Source organism: Chiloscyllium plagiosum, unplaced genomic scaffold, assembly GCF_037043375.1.
Source record: "Chiloscyllium plagiosum isolate Xiang-an unplaced genomic scaffold, Cpla_swu_hap1 HiC_scaffold_11, whole genome shotgun sequence".
Classification (NCBI taxonomy): Eukaryota; Metazoa; Chordata; class Chondrichthyes; order Orectolobiformes; family Hemiscylliidae; genus Chiloscyllium; species Chiloscyllium plagiosum.
The window spans coordinates 85,621,500-85,638,372 of record NW_028270149.1 but is presented as its reverse complement, the minus strand read 5'-3'; the positions used below and the strand labels follow the sequence as shown (position 1 = coordinate 85,638,372).

The following is a 16,873-nucleotide window of genomic DNA, read 5'->3' as shown; positions in this document are numbered from 1 at the left end:
CCCTCTTCAATGTCCATGCAGTGTGGTTGTAGTCTCTCTTTACAATGTCCATGCAGTGTGGTTGTAGGTTCCCTTTACAATGTCCATGCAGTGTGGTTGTAGGTTCCCTTTACAATGTCCATGCAGTGTGGTTGTAGACTCCCTTTACAATGTCCATGCAGTGTGGTTGTAGCCTCCCTTTACAATGTCCATGCAGTGTGGTTGTAGCCTCCCTTTACAATGTCCATGCGGTGTGGTTGTAGCCTCCCTTTACAATGTCCATGCAGTGTGGTTGTAGGCTCCCTTTACAATGTCCATGCAGTGTGGTTGTAGCCTCCCTTTACAATGTCTATGCAGTGTGGTTGTAGGCTCCCTTTACAATGTCCATGCAGTGTGGTTGTAGCCTCCCTTTACAATGTCCATGCAGTGTGGTTGTAGCCTCCCTTTACAATGTCCATGCAGTGTGGTTGTAGACTCCCTTTACAATGTCCATGCAGTGTAGTTGTAGGCTCCCTTTACCATGTCCATGCAGTGTGGTTGTAGGTTCCCTTTACAATGTCCATGCAGTGTGGTTGTAGACTCCCTTTACCATGTCCATGCAGTGTGGTTGTAGGTTCCCTTTACAATGTCCATGCAGTGTGGTTGTAGCCTCCCTTTACAATGTCCATGCAGAGTGGTTGTAGGTTCCCTTTACAATGTCCATGCAGTGTGGTTGTAGCCTCCCTTTACAATGTCCATGCAGAGTGGTTGTAGGTTCCCTTTACAATGTCCATGCAGAGTGGTTGTAGGTTCCCTTTACAATGTCCATGCAGTGTGGTTGTAGGTTCCCTTTACAATGTCCATGCAGAGTGGTTGTAGCCTCCCTTTACAATGTCCATGCAGTGTGGTTGTAGGCTCCCTTTACAATGTCCATGCAGTGTGGTTGTAGACTCCCTTCACAATGTCCATGCAGTGTGGTTGTAGACTCCCTTTACAATGTCCATGCAGTGTGGTTGTAGACTCCCTTTACAATGTCCATGCAGTGTGGTTGTAGACTCCCTTTACAATGTCCATGCAGTGTGGTTGTAGACTCCCTTTACAATGTCCATGCAGTGTGGTTGTAGACTCCCTTTACAATGTCCATGCAGTGTGGTTGTAGGCTCCCTTTACAATGTCCATGCAGTGCGGTTGTAGGCTCCCTTTACAAAGTCCATGCAGTGTGTTTGTAGGCTCCCTTTACAATGTCCATGCAGTGTGGTTGTAGACTCCCTTTACAATGTCCATGCAGTGTGGTTGTAGGTTCCCTTTACAATGTCCATGCAGTGCGGTTGTAGGCTCCCTTTACAATGTCCATGCAGTGTGTTTGTAGGCTCCCTTTACAATGTCCATGCAGTGTGGTTGTAGGCTCCCTTTACAATGTCCATGCAGTGTGGTTGTAGGCTCCCCTTTCAATGTCCATGCAGTGTGGTTGTAGGTTCCCTTGACAATGTCCATGCAGTGTGGATGTAGGCTCCCTTTACAATGTCCATGCAGTGTGGTTGTAGGCTCCCTTTACAATGTCCATGCAGTGTGTTTGTAGGCTCCCTTTACAATGTCCATGCAGTGTGGTTGTAGGCTCCCTTTACAATGTCCATGCAGTGTGTTTGTAGGCTCCCCTTTCAATGTCCATGCAGTGTGGTTGTAGGTTCCCTTTACAATGTCCATGCAGTGTGGATGTAGGCTCCCTTTACAATGTCCATGCAGTGTGGTTGTAGGCTCCCTTTACAATGTCCATGCAGTGTGTTTGTAGGCTCCCTTTACAATGTCCATGCAGTGTGGTTGTAGACTCCCTTTACAATGTCCATGCAGTGTGGTTGTAGACTCCCTTTACAATGTCCATGCAGTGTGGTTGTAGGCTCCCTTTACAATGTCCATGCAGAGTGGTTGTAGGTTCCCTTTACAATGTCCATGCAGTGTGGTTGTAGGCTCCCCTTTCAATGTCCATGCAGTGTGGTTGTAGGCTCCCTTTACAATGTCCATGCAGTGTGGTTGTAGGTTCCCTTGACAATGTCCATGCAGTGTGGATGTAGGCTCCCTTTACAATGTCCATGCAGTGTGGTTGTAGGCTCCCCTTTCAATGTCCATGCAGTGTGGTTGTAGGCTCCCCTTTCAATGTCCATGCAGTGTGGTTGTAGGCTCCCTTTACAATGTCCATGCAGTGTGGTTGTAGGTTCCCTTTACAATGTCCATGCAGTGTGGATGTAGGCTCCCTTTACAATGTCCATGCAGTGTGGTTGTAGGCTCCCTTTACAATGTCCATGCAGTGTGTTTGTAGGCTCCCTTTACAATGTCCATGCAGTGTGGTTGTAGACTCCCTTTACAATGTCCATGCAGTGTGGTTGTAGACTCCCTTTACAATGTCCATGCAGTGTGGTTGTAGACTCCCTTCACAATGTCCATGCAGTGTGGTTGTAGACTCCCTTTACAATGTCCATGCAGTGTGGTTGTAGACTCCCTTTACAATGTCCATGCAGTGTGGTTGTAGACTCCCTTTACAATGTCCATGCAGTGTGGTTGTAGGCTCCCCTTTCAATGTCCATGCAGTGTGGTTGTAGGCTCCCTTTACAATGTCCATGCAGAGTGGTTGTAGGTTCCCTTTACAATGTCCATGCAGTGTGGTTGTAGGCTCCCCTTTCAATGTCCATGCAGTGTGGTTGTAGGTTCCCTTGTCAATGTCCATGCAGTGTGGTTGTAGGCTCCCCTTTCAATGTCCATGCAGTGTGGTTGTAGGCTCCCTTTACAATGTCCATGCAGTGTGGTTGTAGGCTCCCCTTTCAATGTCCATGCAGTGTGGTTGTAGGCTCCCCTTTCAATGTCCATGCAGTGTGGTTGTAGGCTCCCTTTACAATGTCCATGCAGTGTGGTTGTAGGCTCCCCTTTCAATGTCCATGCAGTGTGGTTGTAGGCTCCCTTTACAATGTCCGTGCAGAGTGGTTGTAGGTGCCCTTTACAATGTCCATGCAGTGTGGTTGTAGGCTCCCTTTCCAATGTCCATGCAGTGCGGTTGTAGGCTCCCTCTTCAATGTCCATGCAGTGTGGTTGTAGTCTCTCTTTACAATGTCCATGCAGTGTGGTTGTAGGTTCCCTTTACAATGTCCATGCAGTGTGGTTGTAGACTCCCTTTACAATGTCCATGCAGTGTGGTTGTAGCCTCCCTTTACAATGTCCATGCAGTGTGGTTGTAGCCTCCCTTTACAATGTCCATGCGGTGTGGTTGTAGCCTCCCTTTACAATGTCCATGCAGTGTGGTTGTAGGCTCCCTTTACAATGTCCATGCAGTGTGGTTGTAGCCTCCCTTTACAATGTCCATGCAGTGTGGTTGTAGCCTCCCTTTACAATGTCCATGCAGTGTGGTTGTAGACTCCCTTTACATTGTCCATGCATTGTGGTTGTAGGCTCCCTTTACAATGTCCATGCAGTGTGGTTGTAGCCTCCCTTTACAATGTCCATGCGGTGTGGTTGTAGACTCCCTTTACAATGTCCATGCAGTGTGGTTGTGGCCTCCCTTTACAATGTCCATGCAGTGTGGTTGTAGACTCCCTTTACAATGTCCATGCAGTGTGGTTGTGGCCTCCCTTTACAATGTCCATGCAGTGTGGTTGTAGACTCCCTTTACAATGTCCATGCAGTGTGGTTGTGGCCTCCCTTTACAATGTCCATGCAGTGTGGTTGTAGACTCCCTTTACAATGTCCATGCAGTGTGGTTGTGGCCTCCCTTTACAATGTCCATGCAGTGTGGTTGTAGCCTCCCTTTACAATGTCCATGCAGTGTGGTTGTAGACTCCCTTTACAATGTCCATGCAGTGTGGTTGTGGCCTCCCTTTACAATGTCCATGCAGTGTGGTTGTAGCCTCCCTTTACAATGTCCATGCAGTGTGGTTGTAGGCTCCCTTTACAATGTCCATGCAGTGTGGTTGTGGCCTCCCTTTACAATGTCCATGCAGTGTGGTTGTAGCCTCCCTTTACAATGTCCATGCAGTGTGGTTGTGGCCTCCCTTTACAATGTCCATGCAGTGTGGTTGTAGGTTCCCTTTACAATGTCCATGCAGTGTGGTTGTAGCCTCCCTTTACAATGTCCATGCAGTGTGGTTGTAGGCTCCCTTTACAATGTCCATGCAGTGTGGTTGTGGCCTCCCTTTACAATGTCCATGCAGTGTGGTTGTAGCCTCCCTTTACAATGTCCATGCAGTGTGGTTGTAGCCTCCCTTTACAATGTCCATGCAGTGTGGTTGTAGGTTCCCTTTACAATGTCCATGCAGTGTGGTTGTAGCCTCCCTTTACAATGTCCATGCAGTGTGGTTGTAGACTCCCTTTACAATGTCCATGCAGTGTGGTTGTAGACTCCCTTTACAATGTCCATGCAGTGTGGTTGTGGCCTCCCTTTACAATGTCCATGCAGTGTGGTTGTAGCCTCCCTTTACAATGTCCATGCAGGGTGGTTGTAAGTTGTGGTTTTCCAAACCACCTGATGAAGGAGCGTCGGTCCGAAAGCTAGTGCTTCCAATTAAACCTGTTGGACTGTATCCTGATGCTGTGTGATTTTTAACTGTGTGAACCCCCATCCAACACCAGCATTTCCAAGCCAGGAAAACAGCCAAGTTGAACTTTAATTTTTTTAAATGATTCTGACCATTTTTCATGTGCTTTCTCAAATTTCTCCACTAAAAATAGAAGAAACATTCATGGAAATGAAGGAATGTTAGCATTTAAAGAAAAACATCACCATCATTCAATCAAAATGAGGAAATGAGAGTGTGACTTTCTAAAAATGTAACTGGGGAGCAATCGGAGCAACTTCATAAAAAGGCAATTCTCCAGTCTGGCATTATTTTAGCAGGAGAAACTTTGATCAACATTGTCCTCGTGTCTCCTTGATTCATTCTTTTATTCTATGAAAGTAATTTTCAATTTGCAATTTATCCTCATTTACTCATAGAATTGTAGAGTTTTGCAGCACAGACACAGACCCTTTGCCTCGCTGGACTATAACGTCAGTATCTTTTTATTCCAGTCTCACATTTACAGGGTAAAGTTGGATGTCTTCAACCAGTGGTGTCTGCGTAAAGTCCGAGGCATAACCTTATCTGCTACACAGTCTATACCTCTTTACCTCACACCCTGGCATACTACCCAGATGGCACCCTGCCCTCCCAGCACCAGGATATCACATTTCCTTTATATACTTACTTTTGGACAGCAGCTTTCAAAGAGGCTGCAACAACCTTTACGTTTCAGGATATAGCAGCTGAGAGCTGTGAAAGGGGACCATGGTTTCTCTAACCAGCCCCCGGCTCCTTAACCACCTCCACTACAGTTCTAGGCTGAGAAAGAACTGTCAGAATAGTAACACTGTTCCACATTTCTGAAATAGTCATGATCAGAATCTCATCTCAGGAATGAAAATCTCCTTCTATTTTTAAATAAGGAAGGATCAGAGTGGAAATCTGTGGGAGATTGTCATTGTTTGGAAAATTGGGCCCCCTATAAACAACTTAAAGATGTCAGATTCAATTCACTGTCTTTTATGTCAACATTATTTAACCCTGTATTATTGACCAACTTCAATAAACTATTTTGAATTTAATTTAATTTAATATTATTTATAAACTGTTTATTCTTCCCTTTCCTTTTGTTTTCTCTCTGCTGTGTTGTGGATTTGTTTATAGTACCTCCTCCATTTTTGTAAGTCAGGTACGGGAACCTCCAGACGTTGCCCAGACCCACAGCAGAGCCGATCACTGAGAGCAAGGAATCAGTCTTCGAGGACCAGTTACCCCGCTCCACATTCTCATCATCTTCATTTACAGCATCATTGTTGGCAACCTGAGGGAGAGAGTGGAAATGGCTGAGTCAGAGATTAGACCAGAACTCAAGCAAAAAGCACATGTTTCACCCACTAGGGAAAAACTAACTTGGGATTTATACCTAGTGCCAAAACAATCATCTCATCATTGGCCCTGACTTCAAAGAGATCTGTATTGAGAGATTTAACAACCTCACTGGTCAGCTTGCATTTTTCAATGTCCACTTTGATAGTGGAACAGTTTATGTGAGAACCTATTGCTGAGCTGCTGTGATACATCCAGCTGTCCAAGCAGCCAATCGAATTAAATAATTCTCACTGACACCCAATCAGGGAATGAACATCAGAATTAATTAAAGCACACGATAAGAAATTTAAAGAGTTGGGATATAACAAATGTGTACAAGCAGAACTATCCTCAGACAGAGTCATTATGCAATGATGTAACAAGATGAGTTTAAAAATCACTGTAATTAAGCAAAGGGAACCGTAAGAACATTTCACATGTCGAATATTTCAGGGCCAAGTCAGTTGTTAATAGACAGGCAGGAGGCTGGGGGGACACAGCAAGCCAGGCAGCATCAGGAGGTGGAGAAGTCGACATTTTGGGTGTAACCCTTCTTCAGGACTGGGTGTGGGTGTGGGGGGAGCTGCAGATAAAGGGGGAGGCATGGGCAGAGTGGTGAAGTGGGGAGAGGTGAGGACAGGTAGAGGGTACAATCTGGTTGGTCAATGGGAGGAATGAATCCAGTTGGTGGCTGGGAGGAATGGAAGGGAGTGACAGGGGCTGGAAACAAATCAGCTTTAAACACTTCTGCCAACTCTAACTGGACCCCACCATCTAGAACATCTTTCCATACCCACCCCTCTCTGTCTTCCACAAGGACTGTTCCCTTTGACAGTCCTTGGTTTGCACATTCCACCCCCGGATGCTGACTGGCTTGCTGCATTCTTCCAGTCTCCTCTCTGTCTCCTTTAGATTCCAGCACCTGCAGTTTGTTTGTCCCTAACCAAGTCAGTTGTTCAGCATTTACTTCTCAGATTATCACGAGCCCAGTTATTTTGATAAATGCTGATTCTTACCTGGGATTTCTGACATTGTGCTGAGTGTAGAAAATGGGACCTTCTTGTCAGTGAAACAAATTTCACTGATAGACAGCTGGGGGATACAGGTTAACTTGTGCTCAATCGGGAAATGACCAACTGCAAATTCAGGGTTTCCACCTTAATCTGTAATTGTGCTAAATACTGAAGTTGACGTCAGATTCAAAGGGCATTGTGTCAGTGCTATTAGTTTGCCCTCAAAGCCCCCATGAGTTCCAAGACCATGTCTAAATTGCAGCAATCAAATGGCAATTTGGAAACAGTCTGAAACCCAGGGAGAACCATTACAATTCACATAAATCAAAGTCCCCAGAAAACCATCACACTCAGAATGTTCGGAGTTTACTATCATGGTTTGATAAAATACTCACCGTATTCTCTTGTTGGCCAATCTGTGAGGACCTACAAAGAAACAATTGTCCCCTGTCCATTTGTCATCAAGGATGGGAGATTTTTCCACTTGCTTGGATGTTTGGGTTGGATACAAAGATTAGGGAGAGTCGTATTGTCTAAACGTCTTCCAATGTATCCAGCCCTGGACGTCTGATTAAGGATGATTCAGCTCCACTTCAGGTAAAGACTGTTCCTATTGTCTGACTGCACCATCCAAATACTTTGTATCTCATTGCAAATGCTCTCCAACCAGATCAACAGGTTGGAGAGCATTTGCATTTTGAAATGAAATAGCATCAAGTCTAACTGCGGAGGTCAGTAACTTGGAGGCTGAACAATGCATATCATTTACTTAAAATTGAGACACAAATTAGAAACCTGCCATTACATCAGTGTCCAGACCTTTTCCCACCTCATCTGTCATTGGCAGGTAGGGAGTGAAGGCAGCGACCTCAGCAGCTGAGGAGGAATGGTCAGTAAATTTGTTAAGCAGGTAATTAAGAACACAAAATCACAGTGATAGGCTGTGGTTGTATTAGGAGAAAGTGAGGACTGCAGATGCTGGAGATCAGAACTGAAAATGTGTTGCTGGAAAAGCGCAGCAGGTCAGGCAGCATCCAAGGAGCAGGAGAATCGACGTTTCGGGCATGAGCCCTTCTTCAGGATGGTTGTATTAGTCTGTACATGCAGAATCTCGTCTGAGCTTGGAAACTAAGCAGGGACTGTTTAGGTGAATATTTGAATGGGAGATAGCCTCAGAATACTTAGGTTTCAGGCTTGATTTTTGACTACATCACTGCCTTGTTGGAAGCCAATATTTTAAAATGATTTTTTTTTTCTGAAGTTCACTTCCAAGTTGGGCGGCACGGTGGCACAGTGGTTAGCACTGCTGCCTCACAGCGCCAGAGACCCGGGTTCAATTCCCGCCTCAGGCGACTGGCTGTGTGGAGTTTGCACATTCTCCCCGTGTCTGCGTCGGTTTCCTTCGGGTGCTCTGGTTTCCTCCCACAGTCCAAAGATGTGCAGGTCAGGTGAATTAGTGTTAGGTAAGGAGTAAATGTAGGGGTATGGGTGGGTTGCGCTTCGGCGGAGCGGTGTGGACTTGTTGGGCCGAAGGGCCTGTTTCCACACTGTAAGTAATCTAATCTAATCTAATAAATCCAGACAGTTGTCTTGGGGTGCTGTTTCTAACATCTTTATCAGTATCCAATGCTGGTGTAAAGGAGGCATCTTTATTGCCGTAGGAACAACAGAGCCATAGTTCTCTCACAGTTCATCACAATTTAAAACTTCCTTTGCAGACCGAGAGTAAACCTGTATCTCAACCAAAATTTTCCCGTCCTCCCTTCATGATGGGAAGGGACACAACTCATTTCTGTAGAGTCCGGATTTCTCCCCTAATGTTGCACCCCATCAGCATCAAATAAACTCCAGTACAACCAGTTTACACCGATTAAAGTGAAAGAAAAGGACAATTGCACAGTTCAAAATAGGTAATCAAAGTGAGCAAATAATGCACTGTATTATACAGCATCTGTGTATCTGTATGTTTTGAATATGTATGTTTGTTTGTGTATATGTACGCATATGTGTGTATGGATGTGTTTGTGGATGTGTGTGTGCAGGTGTTTATGGGTATGCATGTATTTTGTGTGTGTGTGTGTGTCCAAACTTTTGTGTAAGCACATGATTCTCCCTTCCCAGGCAGGACCTAAATTTACATCCTCAGCCACTGACACATTTTGTAATTAGAAATTAAAAATGTCCACGGTCCATTGAGACTCTGGTCATGACAATGATTACACAGGACCAGAGAGAATGCACTAAGAACCCAGTTAACATTCCATTGCAGTAGCCAGTAGGATTTAATTTCAATTAAAAATTCTTTTAAAAATTAAAAAAAATGCAGTGTTGGGGGTAATGGCAACTAAAAAACATGTTGATTGCTGTAAAAATGCACTTTATGATATCTCCTATCGTGGGAAGTGCACGTCACTGCCAAGGTCAGCACTTGTTACCCACCCCTCATGGTCCCTGAACCCAGGAGCTTGTCAGGTTATTTCAATGGGCAGTGGGATCAGCAATAGTGCAATGGGTCTGGAGTCACATGGAGGCCAGACCAATGATAGACAGCAGATTGCCTTCTCTCAAGAATATGAGTGATCCAGATGTGTTTTTGCAGCAATCTATAATGGTTTTCTGGTTACTATTGCTGAGACCGGATTTCTTTTCAATTGCAGGTTTTCAAATTAAATTTAAATTTGACTGGCTGCCATTTTGGCATTGACCCAGAACAGTAGCCTCTGACTCACTGCAGCTTGGTGGAAACTGTTACTGTTGCTATGCCACTGATAGAGTTCCATAGCCCTGAACATTAGAGGTCCAGGACATCTGATTTGAAACCATTTGGTCTTTTTCATTTGTAAACCCTCTCGTCACGTGTTCAACATTACAGTCATCTCTCACCATGAGATTGGGACAGGTTTTTTACATTTCCTCAAGGGCTTCCTATTTGATGATATCTTGAATGATCACCGATCTCAGCCTGTACAAACCATACCCTTGGCTCTTTAGTGAAGAGACTGGTGTGGTTACTGCATTCTATGCATCACCTCATTCCACATGGAAGACGTAAGTAGAAAGCAAGACTGAACTAACCTGAACACGCATTGATGCCCAATTCCCCTTGACGTGCCAGAGGCCTGTATTCAAAATATCACCAGTATGGGGCCTCCAGCACATCTGGAATTAAGAGTTAAAGAGAGGACAGTAATTGATAATCCCAGATACAGAATGAGCTCATGTGAAATCCTCTAGATTAGATTAGATCAGATTCCCTACAGTGTGGAAACAGGCCCCTCTGCCCAACCAGTCCACACCGACCCTTCGAAGAGCAACCTACCCAGACCCATTTCTATCTGAAAAGATTCCCTACAGTGTGGAAACAGGCCCCTCTGCCCAACCAGTCCACACCGACCCTTCGAAGAGCAACCTACCCAGACCCATTTCTATCTGACTGATGCACCTAACACGATGGGCAATTTGGCATGGCCAATTCATCTGACCTGCACATCATTGGACTGTGGGAGGAAACCGGAGAAAACCCCACACAGACACAAGGAGAATGTGCAAACCCCACACAGACAGTCACCCAAGGCTGGAATCGAACCTGGGAGCCTGGCGCTGTGAGGCAGCAGTGCTAACCACTGAGCCACCATGCTGCTCAATCTCTACTATTGACCAGAATAATTATTTTCCATGCTAATTGCCTTTTCCTTGATCCTTGCCTCAACAAATGAAATGTCACTGCCAGTCATGTACTCTTCCCTTTGCTATTCAACTCTGGGCTCTGATAAATTCTGAATTTTAGGAATATGATTTTCATTCTTTTACCATGTCATTGACTGGGAAAACTTTGTCCCTCCTCACTGGGGGTGGGATATGTCTCCGGACCTGCGACTGTGGAGGTTTGTACAGCTCCTGTACCCTGTGCATCTCTACATGGGTCACACCGTACCGAGGGAGCTGCAACTTTGTGAATGTATTTGCATTGGTTGCACAGCACTCAGTGAATAAATGCATTTATTTTGCATTAACAGGTTTGACAGCATTGATGGGGTTAAAGGGAATGGTCCCAAGTGAACCTTTATTTATCAGAACTTCATACAACACAGAACCCTGTCGGTACTCATTAAAATTGTAACAGTCTCTTCCAACATCAAAAACATAAAAGCAGTCAAGTGGATTGCCTGCTTTTCTTTGAAACTGTAAAATTGCTCTTTCAATATTTAGTTTTGTTCCAGGGATATTGAGATTAATTCCTCCAAGTTAAAAATTCATTCCGAGCAATAATATGCTGTGGGTAGGATCAGCAAATGGTCCCCCAGCTCAGTACGCAATAAATCTTCACACCCAACAGAGAATATCAGACTGATGGCCATTCAGTTTTATTTGTAGGTCTTGTATTGTGTCACAGACACACAGAAGGTGCAAGTGAAAAACTGGGTTTATTTTAGTTATCAGCTTTATTAGAGAAAATGTTGCATGAAGAATGTGCAGGAAATGATTGAAATATCTCCCTCATTCACTGTTACATTAGCATGGCGTTTCTATTTGATTGTGATGGTTCCCTCAACACAATTCTGTCCAACATCAGTGTGTTAATGTGGAAGATTGTGTCGTTTTAGCTGCAGTGAGGTTAAGGTCCACATTCAGGTAAATGTATGTCCACAGGTTTTACTGAACACAGTTATATGAAAGGAATGAGACAAAATGACAACAGTTCCATGTTCCATGTGAGCATGTGTACACGAGATTGAAAGAATTACAAGTGAAATGCTCCATCACCATGAAGGTGTGTTTGGGGACTAAGACAGTGACTGGACAAGAAGTGACAGTGTTCAACCTCTGTAATTGCATTGTAAGGTGGCGTGTGGGGATTGAGGATATGACGGAAGAGTGGACTGGAATGTCATGGAGGGAACATATCCTGAGGAATGCTGACACTGGAGGGGAGGGGAAGATGTATTTAGTGGTGGCATCCTGCTGGAGGTTGTCGAAATGGTGGAGGATAATCCTTGGAATGCAGAGTCTAGTGAGGAAGAAAGTGAGGACAAGCAGAATCACTGGATATCATCGTTCTGGAAAGGAGGGACAGGGCTGAGGGCAGAAATATAGCAGATGGGTCAGATAGAGCTGAGGGGTCTCTCTGTCAACCACAATGGATGGAGTCCTTGGCTGAGCAAAAAGGAGGGTGTGTTGGAGGTACACTGGTGGAAGGTGTCATCATCAGAATAGATGTGATAGAGACAGAGAAACTGGGAACGTGGAAGATGCTTCTAGTCAGATGCAGGTTGTGAGAAAGAATATTCAAAGGTAACTATGGGAGACAGAGGGTTGGCAATGAATATTGGTAGATAGTCTATTGTCAGAAATGGAAACAGAGAAGTGAAGGGAAGGGAAGTGTCACAGATGGACCTGGTGAATGTGAGGAAGGATAGAAAGTGGAAGCAAGACTGATTAATGTTTCCAGTTCTAGTCAAGAGCAGGAAACAGCACCAAGGGGATAATCAATGCGTTGGAGAAAGAGCTGTGGGTGGGGAACCGAGTAGCATTGGAACCAGGAATGTTCCACATACCCCATAAAGAGACAGGAATAGCTGAGGCCCACAGTTACATATTTGACTTGGAGAAAGTGAGATCAGTTAAAGGAAAAGCTGTTTAAAATGAGAATGAGCTCAGCGAGGTGAAGGAGGGTTGTGGAGGATGGAGACTGTGTTGGCCTCTTCTCAAGGAAGAAGATGAAAGCATTCAGGCTATCCTGATGGGGAATGGATGTGTAGAGGGATTGGATATCCACGGTTAAGAAGAGATACCTGGAGCCAGAAAACTGGAAATAGTGGAAGTGCCATAAAGGGTCAGAAGATGCACAAATGTGGTTAGGAACAGACTGAATAAGGAGGGAAGACATTGAGTCAAGACTGGAAGAAATAGATTCAGCAAAGGCAACAGAAGATTGGAGTACTGGGAGCAGATCTGGGCACTACACCTTTGGAAGAATATATTAGCATTGGAGAGTATACCATGTATGTTTACAAGAATGATATCTGGAATTCAAGTGTTTTATAGACCGATTTTTACATATTAAGCTGTTTTCTCTAGAATATAGAAGGTTAAGGGTTGCTCTCATTAAAGTTTAAGACATTAACAGAAAAAGATCAAGCAGATAAACGATTTCCACATTTTGGGGATTCTACCCATAGAGGGAATAATCTTCAAAGTTTGTGAGAAGATTTGTAGCTCGGGTGCTCGTTGTTGTGGTTCTGTTCGCCGAGCTGGGAATTTGTGTTGCAGACGTTTCGTCCCCTGTCTAGGGGACATCCTCAGTGCTTGGGAGCCTCCTGTGAAGCGCTTCTGTGATCTTTCCTCCGGCATTTGTAGTGGTTTGAATCTGCCGCTTCCGGTTGTCAGTTCCAGTTGTCCGCTGTAGTGGTCAGTATATTGGGTCCAGGTCGATGAGCTTATTGATTGAATCTGTAGGGAATAGTCTAAAACCTGGGTCCAAACCATTCAGAAGGGATGTTAGGAGACACTTTCACACAAAAACAGTGCTTGAGCTTTAGAACTTGTTCCACAAAAGACAGGTGATGCAAGATTTATTGTTAATTTTAAATCTGGAATAGATAACCTTTTGTTCAGCAAAAGTATTAAGGGGCATAGACCAATGGCAATATATGGAGTTAGATCACAGATCAGCAATGATCCAATCGAATGGTGGAACAGCTTTGAGGGGCTGAATGGCCTACTCCTGTTTCTCTGTTCCTCTGGAACATCATGTTTGTCTGAAATTCATGAAGTAGGGAACACCAAGCGATAAAACCAAGTTCTTTTCTGAGCACAGATTATTCAGTATATTAATTGATTTATGATGTTGTCTTGGATGTTTCCTTTAAGTTTATAGGTTGTTCTGCCATGTCAATATGACAATGTGACTGCTATGGTTCAGATGTTAACTTCAATTTGAGATAATGTATCCGAAAGCAGAATATAAAGCAGAATTATAAATTAAGTTGAAGATACTGGTATAACCATTCAATTTATTCAAAAATATAGCTGGGCAGCTGGAAAAAAGCACTGAATTTTTTTTTAGAAAAAAAATCAGCCTTGAAGACGCTTCCCAGAAACCCAATTCAAAAAGTCAATGGGAACTTTATTTTTAAACTCTCATCAAATAAAAATGAAATGTTCAAAATAATTTGAAACATTGAAAACATTTTGCTTTTATTTGACTTGTATTAAAAAGATCTGCTTTTGCCATTTTTGTGCTGACATCAAGCTAAATACAAATAATTCAACTGGTTTTCCAATGTTTGTACCTCTGAAGGTGCATGTTCAACCACCTGTACAGGTGTTCACTCAAAGTGCAATACACATGACCTGCCATCTCAAATATCCCTAATGTATCCGACTCTTCTACCCCTGCTGGCAATACAATCCGTTCTGGAAAAGCACAGCCAGTCCTGATGAAGGGCTTTTGCCCAAAATATCGATTTTCCTGCTCCTCGGATGCTGCCTGACCTGCTGTGCTTTTCCAGCACCACTCTAATCTAGACTCTGACTTCCAGCATCTACAGTCCTCACTTTTGCCTAGTACAATCCGCGTGCCCACCACTCTCTATGTATAGAAACTACCTCTGACATCTCCCCGAAACCTTCCTCCAATGACCTTCAAATTATGCTCCCTCATGATAGCCACTTCCACCGTGTGGGAAAGCCTCTGGCTATCCACTCTATGCCTCTCATCATCTTGTACACCTCTATCACGTCACCTCTCATTCTTCTTTGCACCATGAGCAAAGCCCGAGATCCCTCAACCTTTCTCCATAAGACACACCCTCCAGTCCAGGCAGCATTCTGGTAAATCTCCTCTTTATCCTCTCTAATGCATCCACATCCTTCCTATAATGAGGTGACCAGAACTGAACACAACATTCCAAGTGTGGTCTTTAGAGCATAACCTCACAGCTCTTAAACTCAACCCCCTGCTAATGAAAGCCAACACACCATATGCCTTCTTCACAACCCGATCAACTTGGGTAGCAGCTTTGAGGGATCTATGGACATGGACCCAGAGATGCCTCTGTTCCTCCACACGGCAAAGAATCCTGCCTGTAACCCTGTATTCCACCCTCAAATTCGACCTTCCAAAGTGAATCACTTCACACTTTTCCAGGCTGAACTCAATCTGCCACTTATCAGCCCAGTTCTGCATCCTGTCAATGTCCCGTTGCAACCTACAACAGTCCTCCACACTATCCACAACTCCACCAACCTTTGTGTCATTGGCAAACTTCCTATCCCACACTTCCACTTCCTCATCCAAGTCATTTATAAAAATCACAATGACCAGAGGTCCCAGAACCAATCCCTGTGGAACACCACAGCTTACCAATCTCCAGGCTGAATACTTTCCATCTACTACCACCTTCTGTCTTCTATGGGCCAGCCAATTCTATATCCAGACAGGCAGATTTCCTCACTTTCTGAATGAGCTTACTGTGTAGAACTTTATCAAATGCCTCACTAAAATCCATATATACCAGATCCACTGCTCTGCCATTATCAGTGTGTTTGTCACCTCCTCGAAGAATTCAATAAGGTTTGTGAGCCATGGCCTGCCCATCACAAAGCTATGCTGACTATCTCTAATCAAGCTATGGTTTTCCAAGTAATTATAAGTTCTGCCACTCAAAATATCTTGCAATAATTTGCCCACCACAGACGTAGGACTGACCGATCTGTAATTCCCAAGATTACCCTTTACTCTTCTTGAACGAGGGAATAACATTTGCCCCCTTCAAATGGGACTACTCCAGTGGACAGTGACGATGCAAAGATCATTGCCAAAGGCACAGCAATCTCTTGCTCCCAGGAAAGTAAATTTCCCACTGAAAAGGGACTCACCTTGAGCTTCAGGCCCCACTTTCTGGAGGAGCAAGAGAGAACGAGGAGCTGTGTAGGAGTGGTCGATTTGCGCTCTGGGAAGGTGATTATATTTGGGCCGTGGCTGAACCTGAGACACGACACGTCTAGTGTCTCCCACCCACCCTCGTCCTCTAACCAAAGGAAAGGACTCTGTGGTGTGTTGATATGATAAGGATTTTCTACTTTTTTGTATCATGTGACGGGTAAAAACTTTTCTTTCCTTTTTTGTTTACCTAAGTTATGACTAAGTTAAGTTTCAGATTAAAAATGGCAGGAGATCCCAGAGCCATGTTATGCTCCTCTTGTTCAATGTGGGAGCTCAGGGTCACGGCTGATATCCCTGACTCCTTCACCTGCAGGAAGTGCGTCCAGTTGCAGCTCTTGTTAGACTGCATGACAGCTCTGGAGCTGCGGATGGACTCACTTTGGAGCATACACAATGCTGAAGGGGTCATAGATAGCACATTTAGTGAATTGGTCACACTGCAGATTAGGATTGCTGAGGGAGAAAGGGAATGGGTGACCAAAACACAGAGAAAGAGCAGGAAGGCAGTGAAGGCGTCCCCTGCGGCCATCTCTCTCCAAAACAGGTAGACCGTTTTGGACACTGCTGGGGAGATGGCTCACCAGGGGAAGGCAGCAGTAGCCAGGTTCACGGCACCATGGCTGGCTCTGCTGTACAGAAGGGCAGGAAAAAGAGTGGAAAGGTTGTAGTCATAGGGGATTTAATTTTAAGGGGAGTAGATAAGTGGGTCTGTGGTCGAAAACGACACTCCCAAATGGTATGTTGCTTCCCAGCTGCAAGGGTCGGGGATGTCTCAGATTGGCTGCAGGACATTCTGAAAGGGCAGGGTGAACAGCCCGCAGTCATGATGCATATAAGCTCCAATGATACAGGTAAAAAACTGGATTAGGCAGAATTTAGGAATTAAGGAGCCAAGTTAAAATGTAGGACCTCAGAGGTAGTAATCTCAGGATTGCTACCAATGCCACGCGCCAGTCAGCGTAGAAATGAAAGAATAGGCAGGATGAATGCATGACTTGAGAGATGGTGAAGGAGGTAGGATCGTGAAGAAGGTGTTTGGTATGCTT

The 16,873-nt window shown here is 44.5% G+C and overlaps 1 protein-coding gene across 1 annotated transcript in view; it reads right to left on the bottom strand.

The window, feature by feature from the left end:
* Positions 1-10,792, bottom strand: part of LOC148148871 (sodium- and chloride-dependent neutral and basic amino acid transporter B(0+)-like) — an 84,790-nt gene extending 73,998 nt beyond the window's left edge. The window contains exons 1-2 of the mRNA XM_087991816.1: positions 10,691-10,792; positions 5,667-5,820 (exon numbers count right to left, since the gene is read on the bottom strand). Of these exons, the coding sequence (XP_087847942.1) occupies positions 5,667-5,820; positions 10,691-10,792 (256 nt within the window). The remainder of the gene's footprint in view (positions 1-5,666; positions 5,821-10,690) is intronic.
* Between the last annotated feature and the right edge of the window lie 6,081 nt (positions 10,793-16,873).